The sequence below is a fragment of the Lepidothrix coronata genome, unplaced genomic scaffold, assembly GCF_001604755.1.
Source record: "Lepidothrix coronata isolate B3197 unplaced genomic scaffold, Lepidothrix_coronata-1.0 Scaffold62, whole genome shotgun sequence".
NCBI lineage: Eukaryota > Metazoa > Chordata > Aves > Passeriformes > Pipridae > Lepidothrix > Lepidothrix coronata.
The window spans coordinates 2,265,468-2,283,980 of record NW_016690242.1 but is presented as its reverse complement, the minus strand read 5'-3'; the positions used below and the strand labels follow the sequence as shown (position 1 = coordinate 2,283,980).

The 18,513-nt window shown below is 36.5% G+C and overlaps 1 protein-coding gene across 4 annotated transcripts in view; it reads right to left on the bottom strand.

Annotated features, from left to right (window-relative positions):
- The window catches only part of VPS50 (VPS50, EARP/GARPII complex subunit), an 82,452-nt gene that overhangs the window by 9,772 nt on the left and 54,167 nt on the right, over positions 1-18,513 (bottom strand). For 2 of the 4 annotated variants that reach the window (XM_017817758.1, XM_017817759.1), the window contains exons 21-23: positions 12,569-12,690; positions 11,504-11,560; positions 9,767-9,847 (exon numbers count right to left, since the gene is read on the bottom strand). In XM_017817758.1, the coding sequence (XP_017673247.1) occupies positions 9,767-9,847; positions 11,504-11,560; positions 12,569-12,690 (260 nt within the window). The remainder of the gene's footprint in view (positions 1-9,766; positions 9,848-11,503; positions 11,561-12,568; positions 12,691-18,513) is intronic. The other 2 variants (XM_017817760.1, XM_017817761.1) reach the window with 1 other exon arrangement.

Here is an 18,513-nt window from a genome sequence, read left to right as displayed (position 1 = left end):
GAAAAAAATAGGGAAAGAAAACCTCCATCTGTACATCTGAGGAATGTATGTACAAGTTACAGCTAGGGGAGGAATCACAGAAGGAAGAAATTCCCAGAGCTATCATATTGGTCTAAGTGGGTGTATAAATGGACACCCCTTGAAGCTTGGCTACTTCCCAAAACTGCATGAGGACATGGAAACATAAACGTAGTTCTTGCTTTGGATTAATTACTCATATCATGCTTACACACAGGCTATAAAAAGGTGAGAAATGCTACAAAGTAAAGGTAATATAAACCCCAGAACAGATAAAGAAAGTAGGCATGACATGGCACTGATTCAGTAAGTAAGAGCCTTTTATGGCTCTGGGGATAGAAACTCTGTGGTCAGACAGGCGCTACAATATATCAGCCTGTATGTTTGGAATGAAAATAAATAACAATAACACAGTGACAAAGTAGTAGTAAAAATAATTTCTTCAAAAGCAAGATCAGTGGCACAACATTTCTGTTGTAAAGCAGCATATGAACACATAACAAATGTGACAACAATGCTTAAACATAATATTTATGGTTGGACTCAAAAAACCAAATCAGTTTAATTCTCAAATGGCTGCAAAAAATTGGACAAAGATGAAGCCAAAAACAAGATAATGAAAAAAAAAAGCCTTGAAGTTTGTGGATTGTTTGTTTGCTTGTTTCAACTGGAGATAGAAATAAAATGAGAGGAAATTGCAGTGAAGCAACTAAAGAAGGAGGAAGAAAAATAGGTTCAAGCTGACCACAGCAGTCACCATGAGTTTCTTCCAGGCTTCACAGCAGAGAACAACTGTGAGAAGTAACCTGAAATACAATCACTGCTATTCACACAGTTTTTTTCAGACACTTCTGCCTAAGGAGAAGAGGAGAGCAATGAGCACCAGAAACATCAGTGGAACTTAGTGGTAGTGTAACTCATTCTGTATGTCAAGATTGAGACAAGGAGGAATATGCATTGAAGCCAAGAGAAAAGGTACTGCACAGATGATCAGGTGAAAAGTGGAAAACCAACAGGGAGGTTATTCTGATAGCAAAATATCTGACAGACCTATTGTGGTTATACTGCAGCAATTAAAGGTAGGACAGGTGAAAATTGATTATGTCAAAATGTGTAAGCACTTGGTGAAAATTAAATGAGCAGAAAGATCAACACTTTGCTGCCATAGACAAAGCAGCACCAGAATGTGTTTACTGCTTGGATGAAAGCCAAGCCAAAAAATGACATTAAGAATATAAAACAACTGAGAAGATAATAATGTCCAAGCTGTTAAAATGGTTTGAGGTGTGGAGGAACAAAAATTCACAAGTTTCACTTTAACTATCTTGGATTTTAGTTGACAGTTTCCTCCTGTGGTGTGGCAGGCCAAGGCAACAGGGAGGTAGATTTCCTAAATCAGAAAGGCTCTTTCAGTTTTGCATCTTCCAAAGACATCAAACAATGATAAAAACAGGCTACAGCAGATGGAACAATGCACAGACTGGGAACGCAGAGTTCTCTCTAACAAGGATGAGGAAAGTATCCTCAGATTTTTAAAAAATTTTGTAATAAGGTTACAGAAGCAAAAAGCTGATAAAGCGGGGAGCCTTGATGGATCCCCACAGAAATTCTGACATTAAAAACAAGGACTGCTGACTGAGCAATACCATCAACACAACTATTTGTAGCGCTAAGAGATCTCACGGAAATAGATTGCTGAGCAGAAGATAGAACTTCTAAAAGAAGCTTATGGCAAATGCTATTAGATACAGTTGCACTGAGCACAGGAATGATTATAAAGGCTAGCCACAATGCTATGTTATTTGCAAAATGAATATTCATTGCTCTGATCTGTGTTCACATTCAGTCAGATAAATTTGCAATTAAACTGGCCAAATGCTTCACAATACAATGAAGTTTGCATTCTGCGGAGTCTATCAGAATGGATAAGCAAGTCAAAAGGCCTGGATATCTGCTAAACCTCATGTAATCTCTTTCAGGCAGCTCTAAGATACCTACTGAGCACATCCACAAGTATTCTGCACGTGGGCAGTGACATCCGATCATCTAGGCATAACAGTCAATTATCTAAAAATATTAACTGAGCAAAAGACACCACTAATAAACTATTAAAATTCTTTCTTTATGTGCCCTTTTTCTTTTTTCACTTCTTTCCGTTCTCTAAAAACCCAAACCAACACAAACAAATAAACAAACAAAAAAAAGAGAAGCTTTGAAATGTTTACACAGAACAAAAAGAAACAAACACACAGACCACTCTGTTCTCAGGAGAGACAGAAAGTCACAAAGCAGGGGGAAGAGTATCAGTGGTAAAGATTTCAGCAGCTTTCTTTCTCTCAAAGACTAATTACAAATTATGTAAAAAACAAATATTTTGAAGGCTTAATTTTGTATTTATCACACTTCACAGTTGCCTGCCACTTTGGAGACATTTTAAACACGTTTTTTCTTCCTGCCTGCTTCTCATGAAGGTAAATATCTTATTAATGTTTTAAATGCCAAAATCGTGTTGCATCTGAAGACACAAAATGTACATGAGAACTGGCTCAGTCAAAGACACGCTAGGATTCAACTAAGGAGCCAAACTCTGGTTCAAATACACTGGCCAAACACAGCATGAGCATTTATTCTCCTAATTTGTTGTAAAAAGCAGGCACTGCAAAAGCAAAAAGGAAGCCCAGGGAAACAGCCGGTGTGCCAATCCCCAAAAAAATCAGAAGATCACTCTGAAAGGGCTTCAGTGATGCATGTGGTTTTTCCTCCTGCCTTCATTAACAGAAATGATCAAATGACTGAAAGCAGCAATACAGTGGCAAAACATACAGGCTAGAACAGGAAAAAAGGCTACAGACTACTTAAAGAAATCGGATGTTTTTCAGTGTACCGGACTTTTTAAAGTTAACCCTTCCAGTAATTAAGAAAATCTGCAAGACAATGTCTGTTGCCAGTGACTCCTTTGGAGTACCATAGCAAATAGGTAAAGTCCTGTAAACCAAAAGTGAGTGCCAAGCCCAAGGGGAGGAGGAGGAGAAGGAGGGAAGTATAAGCCAGGACATTAAACAGCAGCCAACCAAATTTTAATTTCAAGAAATGTCAAGTTACAGAGAACATACTGTAGCACCCAGTACCAAGCATGCACAGAGCAATATCAGAGCAGAACAAACTTGCTTAGCTTTTCTTTGGATCAAACTAGCAGGTCTTGCTGATTGAGCAGAACTCTGATATATCTAAGACATATCACAGCCCACACAACATCCTTGTAAGCAAACTTGGCAAAAGAGATTTTATAAAATAACTTCAAGGTATACATGGAACTGATGCAAACTACAAGATGCTCTTTTCCTTCCTTGACAAACAGGAAGAAACCCGAAATGTCAAAAAAAAAAAAAAATAAAATTCATTAAAGGCACCAAAATTATCTGAACAATAACTACATGAACTGTAGCAGGTGCAGCAGGACAGGTTAACCAGGATTGCACACAGAAACTTTACAGCTGGTCTTATCCATTTAATTTTCTCTAGTCTAGTCTAATTTCCTCATACCATCATAGGAAAAGAACTGTTTTCTAATGCTACACACGACTGGCATACACAACTAGTAATTACTTAAAAAAAAGTGGCTTTGCTATAAAGGCCTGAAAATATCAGCATAAAGAAGTGTTAAAAGAAGCTTACGAAACTGCTTTACCTGTTTAAGGGTTGCTAATAACACTAGTATGAGTGATAGTGTGTGCTTCGGGAAGTATCTTTATGAGATATGCATATTTGAATTAAATTTCATCTGGAACATGTTTTTACAAAAGAAAGGCATGTATTAGCAAAGATCAAGTATCAAATGAATAGGGGCATGATATTGTTTAATTGCTGGGTATTTTTACTTTAGCATTTAATTGTTTACTCCGAAGAAGAAATTTTAAATGAACAAGAAGGAAAAAAAACCTGTAAGGAACAAGCATCTCCTTCAATCTCTTCCTCCAAAAAGTGTCATGTGTAATACGAGAACATTTTCATTTCAGTGGTTTGGCTGAACCCAGTAGCAAATTTCTGTTAAGCCTTTCATCTTAGTGGGAAGAGAAGACTATGAATTAATTACCTTAATCAGAAGTATAAACTAAGTTAATTATGTAAGTCAAAAATTTCACATGCAACTTGCAAGAGAGACATTTTTACGAGGCCTGATTTCATCATGAGAAAAGAAGTATGCATTTATTTCAGTTATCCAAAAGAACTTATGACCAAAATGACTGATTATCTGCCAATTATGGTGGGGATAGTTGACAGTTAATTACAATCATCCACTTCCATTAACTTTTAACAAAAACCAGTAAACTCCACAACTTGTCTCCAGCACACAAAGTTCTGCAGATGACACTAAAAAACAGTAAATTCTTCAAAACTGTGCTTCTTCTGACCTTATACTTTTGCATAAGACTTTAGTTTTAGAATTGTTTTAATATATACACACACAATAGCAAAAATTTTAGTTTTGATTTTGCAATACCTCTTTATGCTACCGAAAGAATCCCAGTCTTAAAGGACTAAGTGGTGTTTGAAAGGCCTGGACAAACCTATACTATCTGAAAAGGCTCTGGCAGTAGAACGGTCTACAGCAACTCTGACGTACCAACACTGTTACCAAGAACTTGATGTGTGCTAATGGACAAGGAAGAGCAGAAAGCAGACTAACCCCAAATGTTTATACAAAACAGGGTAGCTCTATCGTCTCTGCATACAAAACTGTAATTGATAGTTTCTGTAATATCATGAGCACAGATTACAAGAAAATAAAGTGATCAAAGAAAGTGTAACTTCTTATTGTATTCAAAAGCTGTATTAAAACAGCTCAACTAACTCCAAGTAGTTGCTTAATATACAAGAATTTTTTTCATAAGAAATGTACTGAAAGCAACAAATCAGGTTATTTTCCTCCCTTTTGAGTTTACACTTACACATCCGCAATTGTTCTTGAAACTTAATGCTAAAAATGATAGGCAAGGCCAATTGTAAAAGCACATTGCTTTCAAGGTAAAAGTACTTTTTGAATATGATGTAAATGTGTTAAGGTTTAAAAATGGTACTTTACAATACTCCTACTATGTTTTCAGTTGCAAGATTAGTATTTTCTTGCTGAGGGGCATGAAGCCTACCAAGCAGGTAATATTGACTCAATTTTTAGGAAAGTAAAGCAAACACAAACAATGTAAACTACTACAATGATTGCTACTCTACAGACTTTAAGAAAGCAGATCATTAAAAACCAAACAACAAACCATCTTGAGAAACCTTTACAGCACAACAAGAGCCATGCTGCAACAGAACCTCAAGCTTCCCAACACATACAGTGCACGCATTAAGCATCAGCCCCAGGGCTGAGTTGATCAGCACTGACTCACGGCAGGCATGAGGTTCTGACTTCAAGAGTGTGGATCCTCCATGCTCTTTGTCACAAAACAAGCATGTCCCAAACCTTAGTTGGGTCAGTCCCACTGACTTCAGTAGAAGAGTATAAAGTATAAAATAAAACAATGTTTGTGCAGAAACTTCTGGGATCTTTGCATGTCTTTTAATTTTTAGTGTTCAAAGTTAAATGGAAGACTTTTTGCATAAAAAAATTACCAGAAGTTTAAAAGTTTATATATTTGTGTGACCCAATGCAACAAAGCCTCTATGAGAAATCACTGTGTGCTGACAGACAACCGAGGAGTCATTAACTACGTTCTAAAAAAAACATCAAATGAGACACCACAGAAAAGCACACCCCCTGCCACAGCCTTGGGAACCTGAACCACTACCTTACAAAAAAACACGTATGACAATCTGGTCTGCTCACACACATTTTTACTGCCGCACTTTCTTATACAAAGAAAGTTTTTCAGCAGGAGCTGCCACTGGTTCCCAGGTGCTCAGCTGTAACTATGTGGACAATTGCACTCCTCTGGAACTGTTTTGAGTGCCCAGGAAGGAGAGTCTGAAGTGACTAAAATAAGATGGCTCAGAGACTGCCCAAAGAGAGACCAAGCAATTGCCAAAACCTAGAAAATTTATTCAATTAAATAAGCTAGAAAACTTCAGTAAATTATTCCGGTCTACTTTGGTAATACAGCCAAGTAAACAAAAAAAACTGTATTAAGAACTCTAAATGAATAAATGTGAGGAAGCAAAATAGCTGCAGAAGTCCTAGCATAATTTCAAAGTGCTTGTCATGTCAGAACTTTCTTTTGTATACACAGAGTTTTCTTCCTTTGACAAGCAATTCATACAACATCTTAAACATTGTCATTATACACCTTATGGAAAGCTTTTTCAAAGAGAGGAAGGGAAAAAAAACCCCACAAATTGCGTTTCCTCTTTTTTTCTTCATGTTTTTTTTCTTTTAAGCAGCAGGAGACTAAGCAAGGATTAAAAAAATTGCAGAAATTATCTTCAGCCAAGCAAACCTCACCAAGAATCAGAACTACCATTTCACTGAAGACCTTAGTTATGACCTTTAGGAGCTGCATCCTATGCTAGGCACTGCCATGTCAAGTGAAAAATTCCACAGCAAGATTCTCCAGAGCTTGCCTTTGAAATGAAAAAACATACATAACAGGGTGTATGTCCACACTAAGTAATGCAGGACTGTGCTGTGACATTTAAGTAAATGTTTGTTTCCAGAACTGGGACTAATGTAACACAACTGTACCATTCCACAACATCAAAGGGTCAAAGCCAAAACGGGTGGGAAAGTCAGGCATGAAGAAAATCTTACCAATCCTTATCTTATTTGCACAGATGAAAAATCTACATTTTCCTTCTCTGCACCATCAGTCTCTAACTTACTGACTCTGTCAAAAGACATATACTTTCTGGGGAAAGAGATCAAAAGCCAAAGCAAAGATAGAATATAAAATACACTGACCAATACTTATTTATATCACTAATTCCTTCCATCTACTCTTCTATACATTGCATTGAAATGCTTGTATACTTTACCACAATGATTTATTTCCTACTGCTGTAAGGCAGAGAAACTCTAAGAAACTTCATCTAAATTTCTGTTTTGCTTGGGCAAACTTCATTGCAATGAAATATTTATGAATATTCCATGGTTATTTGCCCCCAATATTCTCTTTTGAATGCAGCAATAACGCTCAAAGCAACTATTTACATACACAGGACATTCACAGACAACATCTAGGTAATGGCAGTATCACAAGTACACTACATTTGGTGAAGATAAGGATGCTGGTTGGAAATAGATAAAGCAAGGAATCAGAAGTAGAAATTTTCCTTTCAAACCACCAATTATCACAGATCACACCATTCTGATTGATGCCTTGTACCTAGCTGGGGGCTTACAGGTCTCAGTGAACAAACATGAACGTCATTACTGTGTAAAAACACATTCCTGTTAGAAATGACAAACACAAGGACCAAATGTGTGCAAGTATCTCTACACACCCCACTCAGGAACTCCAAGCGAGGAGATATAGGCAACTCAGAAACAGGGACTTGTTTTGATGTATTTAGCCTAATCAAAAATCACATCTTAGTGAGGCTGAAAGGATAGCACCTCTTCATCTCTTTTTCACTCTTCTCTTTCTGTGTTTTCTTTTTAATACATCCTGCCGATATGAATGAGTAGAGTGCTTTTAGAGTGCTGTTTCTGGAGGATTGGAATTATTAACTCTGAAGCTGCTGCAGAGCAGAAATCCATATGAAACCCATTTTGTACTATCTGTGCAAGGGCCTGACTATGAAGTTCAGATACACATATTATGGGCAGTACAATGTAGCCAAACAAATTTTTGAAAGTCATACTGTTCTCTTACCTCTCAGAAATGAAACTGGACCCTAAACTATTTTGAAACAAATACTCAAAGTGCTTTTATTTTTTATACTTCTGAGTTAGCCTACAAGTATTTCTTTAAGGCAAAGTAGGTTACACACAGAAAACTCCTTACAGAAAACTGTACACTGCCAGGACAATTCCACATAATTTACTATAAGAAAGCAAATAAAGGCAGTTTTGCTAATTGGTAGGCCCCTTTTATTTATTTTTACCTAAACCTATTTCATTTATTTATCAAAAGAAATTTCAGATCATACTTAAACCAGTATCTTCAATAGCAGGGCAGAGATTAGAAAGAGCCATAATTGGACAAAACTTCATTATTAGGATATTTGTAAAAGTTTGAAATCAGAAGCATGTCTTCCTCATAAATCAAAAAGTGAAAAATTTTCATTTATAGTATAAGACCATAAGTTCATAAGATATTAATAAATCTCATGGAATGCCTTTAAGTCAATAGGAGTTAGATAAGGTTTCTTTCCCCTTTAAAATCATATCTTGAACGTAGCCATTAATTTCAATTGACAGTAACATTATCTGTTACAGGACTGTTAATGACTGAGGAAGAAAAAGAACTGTTCTTATTTTTCCATTTTACTCCTAGAAACTTCAGAGGTTTTTTGTTTTGTTTTGTTTAGTTTGCTTGTTTGTTTGTTTGGATTTTTTGTTTGGTTTGGTTTTTTATTTTATTTTTATTTTATTTTTTTAACAGCTAAAAAAATTCAAGTCTGTAAAGCACTGTCAGGAACCACCACTATAGAGTAAGTTTAAAGAATGGATTCCATAGCTTGTCATTTTTCCATAATCTTTAATTGATTCGTCTGCAAGTTCTTCTGAGAATTAATTTTTCTCTCTTAATACACTGCCTTTGAGAAGAATATTAAGATGAGTAGCCTTTTTCTGTTTTTTAAAGGCCTAGTCTTATTAGTTATCTTATGCTCCCTCTACTGACTCAATAAGAAATGGCCCCAAAACCCTTTAAGACACTTCTCTAAGAGAACAGTTTAGGATTTGATATAATACTTCAAGGAATTAAAAAGGCATAAAGTATATTTCTGTGGAGTGTCAAATCTTTGTGAAAGTCAGACTAGAGCATCTGTTTTCTACTTCTTTCTAAGGCAGAAGCCTTAGAAAATAAAACGTTCCTGTAGCATTAACTACTATACAACCCAGTTATCATACCCCTAGGAAATTTATTCATAATGTTTGAAGGCATTTATATTTTGGTGGAAAAAGAGAACTTTAAATTTCCATTTCTGGTGTAGTTCTTATCAATATTTCTCTATAAACTCTGCTGCTCAGTTGAATCCACAAAATCTACCTAAAGTCTCCTTTACTATCCTCCTGTGAAAGACAGTAACCTACTACCAGTGTGACAGAGCACCGCATTTAGTTTTCACATTTTGAAAATAAGTCGTGAAGTGACCAATGAGATACAATGTAAAAAATATATCAGGGAAAGTTCCCCAAAATTAAGAAATTACTTAATGAAGGACTTTGTATACTACCTCTACTATCTTGAAAGACAAACAATCTTTAGGATGGTTTACTGTTTTGCTATTCTTTCACCTAAGAAAAATGAGTCATCTATTGTGTTGGTTTGGTTTTCTTTTTATAAAACCTCTCTTAATAAGGATAATACTGATTGTCTCTCTTTATTACATGAACTGTAATAGAAGATTTAAATACAGAATTTCATTGTTACATCTAGCAAAAGCTATTAAATTAGTTTTGCTGTGTATTAGAAACAAGTCATTTCATACTATAATGATCTCTATATCATGAAACGAAGCCTTTCTCATTACAGACACTGACGTGAAAAAAGGAAAAAATCCAAAAGCCAAGATGAAATATAATTCCTAAATTTTGTACAGAGACCTCTATTCCACTGAGCATTAACAAAATACAGGTACTTACCAGATCAATCAGACTCTCCTGGATTCTGTTCAGTGTGGTCCGTAATCTGCTGCTACTGAGGCCCAGCCCTGTTAATTCAAACTGGAAGAAATACATTCTATATAAGTTGGGAAAGGAAAACTCATTGGTTTAAATTTTACAGTTATAAGCAAAACTTAAGTTTGCAAAGACCATCTACAATTTACTTACATTAAAGTTTTAGCACATAATCACAACCATACAAAATGAAAAGAAAATCAACAGAGCTCATGGCACTCAACATTGCACTGGTGTGAGGACCGACATAAGTATCTTTCATGAAGATGACAGCTTATCATTCATGTCAATAAAACAACCAGTATCCTTTACTATTATAATACTGTATTTGGCTGCAGGACTCTACGTTTTCTCATTTGGGCAATGAGCTCAGATGGTGCACCACAATGTCCCCTCAGAGACTTGCACGCAAACCACACCCAAGCCAAATGGTCTTCACTCTGGCTATAAAATCTCATTTAATTATCCACCACGTATCTTGCATATGTAGAAATTATAACCATTGATCTTTATAAAAGAGTCATTATCACTTAATGCTTATAAAGATCTACCTGAGAAACATGCCATCTTCATGTTAGTGGCTCAGGAGTATATGGTGCAGAGGCTCAGCTGGGATAAATCAATATAGCTACACTACTTTCCTGCTAAGTGCAATGAATTATACCAGCTGAGGGTCTGATTTGACATGCAGAACTATTGTAACTACTTCTACTTTTAATTAAAAAGAAAACCAATAAACTAAAAAACAGTGAAGGTGGAAATGGACATCTAAGAAACACACATTTAAGTCAACAATCTTGAAGGATTTGAATACAGTTCTGGTATGTGATTCACATCAAAAGGCAATTTACTGAACAATATTGAGAGCACTGTTGTGCACTGTATTATCAGACTTTCTTCAATGGGCTGAATCAGGGAAGCCAAGTGTTTAAGTTCAAGTCCTCTCCTCTGGTTTTTTAAAAGACAAACCAGTATAATTTAGGTCCTCATTTACTGAATCTAAGTTTCTGACTTAAGATGTCCATCTGCCCCAATTCTCCTACCTATTAAATGAAAATTTACATCTGAGCCGAATTCCCACTGAAAGTACACTCTGATGAAATCTAGAACCTGATCTAGGAGACATAATCACTATCTTTATGTCCACATTCTGATTACAATGATGTTTAATTTTTGACAGTAAAGAAAGCTAAATACTGACTACTTGGGATAATGGTTCTAAAGAGGTCTGGAAAGAATAATGACTCAGCATCGTGACCAGACATAGAACTCAAAACATTAATTTTAAATCCCTGGTTTTTACTGAACTGGCAATGAACTCCGTACAATTAATCACTCTCCTTATGTGTCTACTAACTCATACATACAACATAAGCACAATATTCACAAATAATTTCAAACATTTATGTTTGAAGTTATGCCAGCGTACTCTAAGAATCCCATTTGAATTTATTTTGTAAATAAAAATAAACCAGGAATATTCTCAGTGGTCTAAATCACATACCATCACCCATCTCTACTTTCTATAGGTTTATAAACACTATAGGGAGTGAGGATATTTAAGCAGCATTACAAGAGAGTTTATTACAATCATAAACCCTTGTAAGCATTGTGTTTCCCACGGAAAATCATCTGTCAAAACAAATATTAGGCATGCTACAAAAACATCACCATTTTACCACCATCTGCTATAATGTTTACCTGCCTATCACTGTGCTGTTCTCTGTTAGAAGCACAGAGTAAGGAAGTCGGTATGGGCTTTAGAAACACAAAATGGGAGGTGCAAAAGAAACAAAACAAAACAAAAAAAGGCAACACAATGTGAATATCAGAGCAATTATCTTAACAAAACAAAACCCAAACAAACAAACAAAAAAACAAATAAAAGAAAACAAAAACAACCAACTAGGAAAAAAAAATCAAAAAACAAAAACCTCGTCTTGTAAATACAAATTGAAAGCACATTTGCCCTGCCAAACAGAACAGCTCGAAACCATTCAGAACCATATGCCAAGTCTGAAAATCCATTACAATTTGCCAACAGATGATGATGAATTTGGAACCCCTTCATATTACTACTTGTGGAGTAATTTAGGGGCCAAGAGAGGAGAAAATTGTTTTTACATGCAATTATTCATAAACACTTAAAGACAATTCAACTGAAAGTGATCTATGTTATGTAAAGACATTGCCAACAAGTACTTATTTCAACTACAAGATCACTGAAAAATGTTTTCATCAGTGCAAGTAGTTTGACAGAAGAACACTAGATCTGAAAAGTATTTTTCAAACCTCTTAAACTTGAGTTACAATTTAACTTTCATGGCTCCCTTCTCCTCTTTTCTTTTACTATTCTTATGGAAGCCAGAGAAATACATACTGAAAAATAAATCACCTCACACTCCCTGGGCTCAAAATCACCACCCTTCTTCTGCAGACTGCTCCTTTGCTACCCACTTTCTGCCACTACTTATATGTGTCTCATGGTTTCTTTCCTCCCTTCTAATACTGCTGGAAAAAAGAATAGAGAATCTATCTATTCAAAACATAACATGATTAATGTCCTAGTGACAATAATGCTTTCAGTACTTATTTCCCTTATGGCTGATCTAATCAGCCTTTCCTTACTTCTACATTCAAATCCATTCTGTTGCCGTTAATTTTTTTGGGATTACATATTGGGTAGTATTTTAAGCAAAGAGATCTCCTCTGTATTTTATTCTGTGTGTACAGTGACGCTTGAAAACTAAAAATGTTTCCACCTACCGTGTCATTTCGGCCAAAAAACGTATAGACTGCATACAGATAATAATCGAAGAGCTGGGACATGAAGTGGATCACATCAAATGCAATTGGTTTCAGAATATTCATCATCTGCATGTATTTCCCTTAAAAATTAAGTACAGAAGATCAGCTTTCTCAGTATAAGTGCTACAAAGACAACTCCAAGCTCTAAAAACTCAAAACCAGCTTTACAAAGTATATTATTTAGCCTCCAATATTGATAAACAACTCATTAAGTTTAGAGACTGGGAGGTTTAAAAACCAAGATAAAAATGACACCTAAGACATCACAAATGCCTCAAGATTTCTCAAAATGTGGACATTAATCCATATCAAAATGTCTTCTAACATTCTTGACCTTCTGGTACCAAATTCAAAATACACAACTTGCTAAATCCTCTACAAGTTTCAGCTTCATTTCGCCAAAAAATAATAATCCCCTTAAGTAGTTTCTGGCAAGTGCTACATAGAGCCACTGAAGATTTTATGCATTAGTTTGTGTTCATATATGCATATAGGGATATTTTTCAAGCAATAGAAAAGTACAGCATAAAAATTATATGACCAGGATTGGATTTTACCGAAGAACTCTACAAATAATGTGTTTCACATCGGTTCTATAGCATTTCCTGCTCTCTTTCCCTTTTATCCTGGGGTAAGAATCCCAAGCGGTTTTAAGATGTACACTTGAAATACTTTTAGAGGGACAGACTGTAAGGGAGAATGATGGGACCTTGGCACATATAGGGAGAAGACTCTTCCTTCCTGTTCTCTGTTGTAACACATTTGACTTGAGAAAATGAAAAATTTCTTAAAATAATTAAAAAAAACCAACCTCAGGACTTTCATCTATATGTTATCTGAATCAAACTGATCATATGATTTGGACTCAGAAGAAATTTTTCTCTGCAGGCCTAGTTCATGGGGCCTATAGTTTTCAGTTATTTTGTTTTCCAGCACAGGGCATGGCTCTTCATCAGGTCACACAAGAAGAGGATTTAATGAAAACCTTGATACTGTAGAGCCCCCAGACTGCCTGCTGGTTACCTCAAAAATTACATCCTCCTTGTTCTTTTAGTGTTTTAAAAACATAAAGAATATATAATAAGATTTTGATTATTATAGTAAGAGACAGTAATTTTTGAACTGTAACACAAATGCAGCCTACCCAGCATGTAGGATATAGCAGACCATTTAACAAATTGTCATATTTCAGACATGTTTTGACGTGACAGGTTGAAAAAATTACATGAGGGTGCTAAAACAATTTCTTTTTCCTTAGTCAAAAAGACTGTTTTTCAAGTTAATGCTGTGCCCATCAAAGTATTTTACTAATAGATACAGAAAATCTTGGTTTAATCACAGAAACTGGGTAACAGAGAAACAAAGTTACCTTTTAGTACTGAGGCAATGGGGAGTTACTTAAATTTTTTTAAGCGAGTAATTGGGTAGGTTAGCAAAGATAACATTAATTTGACAAATACACAATACAGCTACATACCTAGTAATATGGTAGAGCACCATATTGGTTGGTAAGAACCAACCAATAACCTGATTTTGCTACTTTCCAGATTTTTATCTAGCTTAGAAAGAATTCAATCCCTGCTTGAATGCTATGTATCTGTACCCCTGTTTGCTAACACACACAAGCATATATTTTGGTATTTTTGGACATTTGACACAGGTGGTAAAATTCAATACATGGCAGTTTAGACCAAACGTTAACTCTATGCATAATTATTAATGCTTTGACCCACAGTATTATGAACAAACTGGAAAGCAGACTTCAAAAATTCTATTTGCCTTCCAAAAGGAAAAACCAAATGCACAGTCCAATGTGGAAATTTTTGGATGTTTGGGAAATGATGGTACCCCAATCAAAGCAACTGTCACCTTCATCTGTGCTATGTAAATATTCTGTATTGCCACATGCTGATTTTTCCACTTACTCTGTGATAAACACATTTTTAAAATTGCCTGCAACCTAAACACAACATAAGAGTGATGTGTCACATTCTGGACAGTTAAGACTTCCATATATCTGTGCAGCTGGCATGAATATTGAACGTAATCTCTTGGGTAGTATCTTACACTTTTCCAAAGGGCTACACACTGTACACTGCCCAAGTATTGTCCCTATAAAAATCTTCTGATGCCAAGAACATTTCTCTATTACTACATCACTCAGCATCTTGATACAACAACTGTTCCAAGAACATTTCCTCCTAGTTGCTCCCTCTAACAGGACACTAACTTTTAATTTCTACACATTGTTACCTAATTGCACTAAAATTCCTATTTGGGGTGAAAAGGGGATATATAAGAACATTTCCAAACAGCACAAACAAATCCACACCATGATAGAACTTCCAGCAATACTTGAAACCACCACTAAACAGTTTCAGCAACTCAAAGTAGCTTGACTTTCTAGAGGCTCCCTGCTAATAGCTAAAACTGCTGAACATTTGCCAGGTTTCTTTTGAAGCACTGCTTCCAGCACTCCTTCTATCCTTAAAGACAACAAGTAGAGAGTATTCTCTAACAGACTACTCTATATAAAACTGATACACCTCACGAATTAGCGCACACAAATCTTTGCCGATAGAACGGCCAACCTGGAAAAGCAAGCTTTAAAGTAGGAAAGCTGGGGAAAAGGGGGAGTTATAGTGACCACCCAAGCATCAAAAGAAGGTTTACGTGGAGATACCTCCAGCAAGTACTGGCAACCAAAGACAGGACTATAAGACAGGAGCATGGGGCATCCCCTTGCACTCCCACTGGGATACTGACGCACTCATATGCCACTATAAAGTGCCTGTACACCAACGCACGCAGGGCAAGGAACAAACAAGAGGAACTGGAGATCTGTGTGCAGTCACAGGGCTTTGATATCATCGCAATTACAGAGGTGTGGTGGGATAGTCTGTGTGACTGGAATGTTGTCATGATGGCCTACATGCTGTTTAGGAAAAACAGACTGGGAAAGTGCAGTGGTGGGGTTGCCATCTATATAAGGCAACACTTGGAATGTATCAAGCTCCATCCTGGGGTGGGTGATGAGCCAGTCGAGAGCTTATGGGTTAGGGTAAAAGGGTAGACTAGAAAGGGTGACACTGTTGAGGGTGTTTGCTACATGATGCCTGATCAGGAGGAGAAAGTGGATGAAGTTTTTTAATAGACAACTAGAAGTAGCCTCATGGTCACAGGCCCTGCTTCTTATGGGGGACTTCAACCACCCCAACATCTGCTGGAAGAACAAAACATCAAAGCACAAACAGTCCAGGAGTTTTCTGGAAAGCATTCACAACTTCCTGACACAGATGGTGGAAGATACCAATGAAGAATGGTGTGTGGCTCAACCTTATACTAATGAACAAGGAAGGCCTCGAAGGTGTGAAGATTAGGTGCAACCTTGGCTACAGTGACCATGAGATTGTGGAGTACAGTATCTTGTATGGAGGAACCAGGGCAGCAAGTAAGGTCACAACCCTGGACTTCAGGAAAGCTAACTTCAATCCCTTCAGGGATCTTCTTGGAAGAATCCCATGGGAATAGGCCTTGCAAGGAAAATCCGTCCAAGAGAGATGGTCAGTATTAAAACACCACTTCTTCCAGGCTCAAGAACAGTGCATCCCGATGAGCAAGAAATTGGGAAAGGGGGTGAGAGACCTGTGTGGATGAACAAGGAACACCTCCAAAAACTCAGTCATAAGCAGGAGGTATACAGGAGGTGGAACCAAGAAAAGGCCACTTGGAATGAATAGAGATGTTGTCAGAGTAAGTAGAAACAAGAAAGGAAGACCAAGGCCCATTTGGAATCAAATCTGACCAGGAATGACAAGGACAACAAGGGCTTCTTCAAATACATCAACAACAAAGGGAAAATAAAGGAAAATATAGGTCTGTTACTAAATGGAGATGGGACCCTGGTGAGAGAACACAGGGATGGCAGAGACACCAAATGCCTTTTTTGCATCAGTCTTCACTGATAAGACCATCCCTCAGGAACCTCTGATCCAGATGACCAGGGAAAAGGAATGGTGGAAGGAACATGTACCATTAAGAGCTAAAATGCCACTTTGAAGGAAGAAGTGTAAAGTCCATGGTAATTATATAATTTTGAAAGACTATATGATTTAGGGTTTTTTAAGTCACATGAGGTTCTATGCTATGTGCCCAATCACTTACTTCAGCCACATTACCATTACTATTTTCTTAAAATTTACTGGATTTTGAAGCAAGCAAAATCTGAGTTTCTCCTCAAAAATCATTCACAACACAAGCAAAAAGAGGCCAAAACAGCACTACAAAAACTCAACCTAAGAAATACTCATTAAACTATTTCTTAGTTCAGAAAGATATTAACTAAGAAATCACCCAATTAATATATACAATGATGTAGTCATTAATTATTCCTGTAGATGTATAGGGCTTAGTCAAAATATTTCATACAAATTTAACAAGTTTATTCTTCCTTTACATTTCAAGTCAACATGCAATGAATTTATAAGAAAAAATTAACTTTATATATTAATCTCATGGTTACTTTATACTGGAAACAGAGAAATAATTACCTGGTTTATCAAGTTGAGGGAAAATCTGATAAACTGGACTGTTCACATGAAATTCAAATTAAAGAAAATTGTAGCAGTGCCCACTTCAATTATACATCAGCAACTCATTTATACAGTTTATAAATATTAAGCTAGACTTTGTTTTATTCATCTAGCACACATATACAAAGCATACAGCACACAAAAATAGTTCAAAATGGTTTATGAGCACTGTTTTACTCATTCTGTGAGTACTACTCCATTCCAAAAAAGCGAACAAACGATTTCTACTACTTGATTGAGCAATTTAAATCTGCATCTTCATCTCACTCCACACTTCCCTTTTTAACCCTAATTTCCTTTATTATTTGTTTTTAACTAAGATAAGGGAGCTGATCTGAATCTACAAAACATTGTGTAGATGCGTCATACAGGAGCCAAGAATATCAGTGACAAAATGCAGCAGGGAAAAAACTGTTTAAGTACTCACATTACTGCCACCAAAACAAACATCACTTGCAACACAGCCTTTTTTTCAAGGAGCTGAACTTTTTCAAAAGTAGACAGGACATATTTGCAGTGTCCCCTGTACTACATTAGGTCCCTACTTAATTTTTAAGGTGTCACACCACTGGTGCACACATAATTCACTTCGTCCAACTCAGAAACTAGACCGTGAGCCCACACTGGTTGCCTAGATCTCCTGTGCAGAGTTCAAGCAGTTCCACAAGTCAAATGGTAAGAGATAACACGCAAGCAAAGACATCCAGGTCAGCCAACAAACTACATCATTTTCTGGAGTCACCTAGAGTTCTCCATTGACAAAGAAGGGATCCTACACAACCAGCTCAGTTACACTCCTCAAAATTACTGTTAAGAACTGTGGTATTTTCCTAGCAAAAATCTGAGACAGTGCAAGACAAAATGGAATTTTCCACGGCATCAGTAGAGACTGTTGTCAAAAGATGGGCGCACTCCACAGCACTCCTGTAGGAGGATAATCCAAGGGAGCGGATCACACCTGGATCTCCTACAACCTAGCATCATACCCAGACAAATCTGCCAAACAACAACATGCTTATTTTCACATTTAATAAGGATGATTCACAAGAAGAGAGGGTAGACAAGGAGGGAGAAAATATGAATACATTCAATAGTCTGCCTAAACAGGAGTATCTTTGTTGTTTCTGTACTCATTAACCATTAGTTCAAGCAATGTGACTGATGCCCCTATTGTACTATAAACTAGCAGCTCGTTCTTTGGCAAAACAATAGGAAAGTACACCTTGTACACCCGCCAGCTGTACAAGGTCATTACAGATGGACTGAACTGCCAGTACAAGCAAGTTGTGAGAAATCCAAAGACGTGCATAA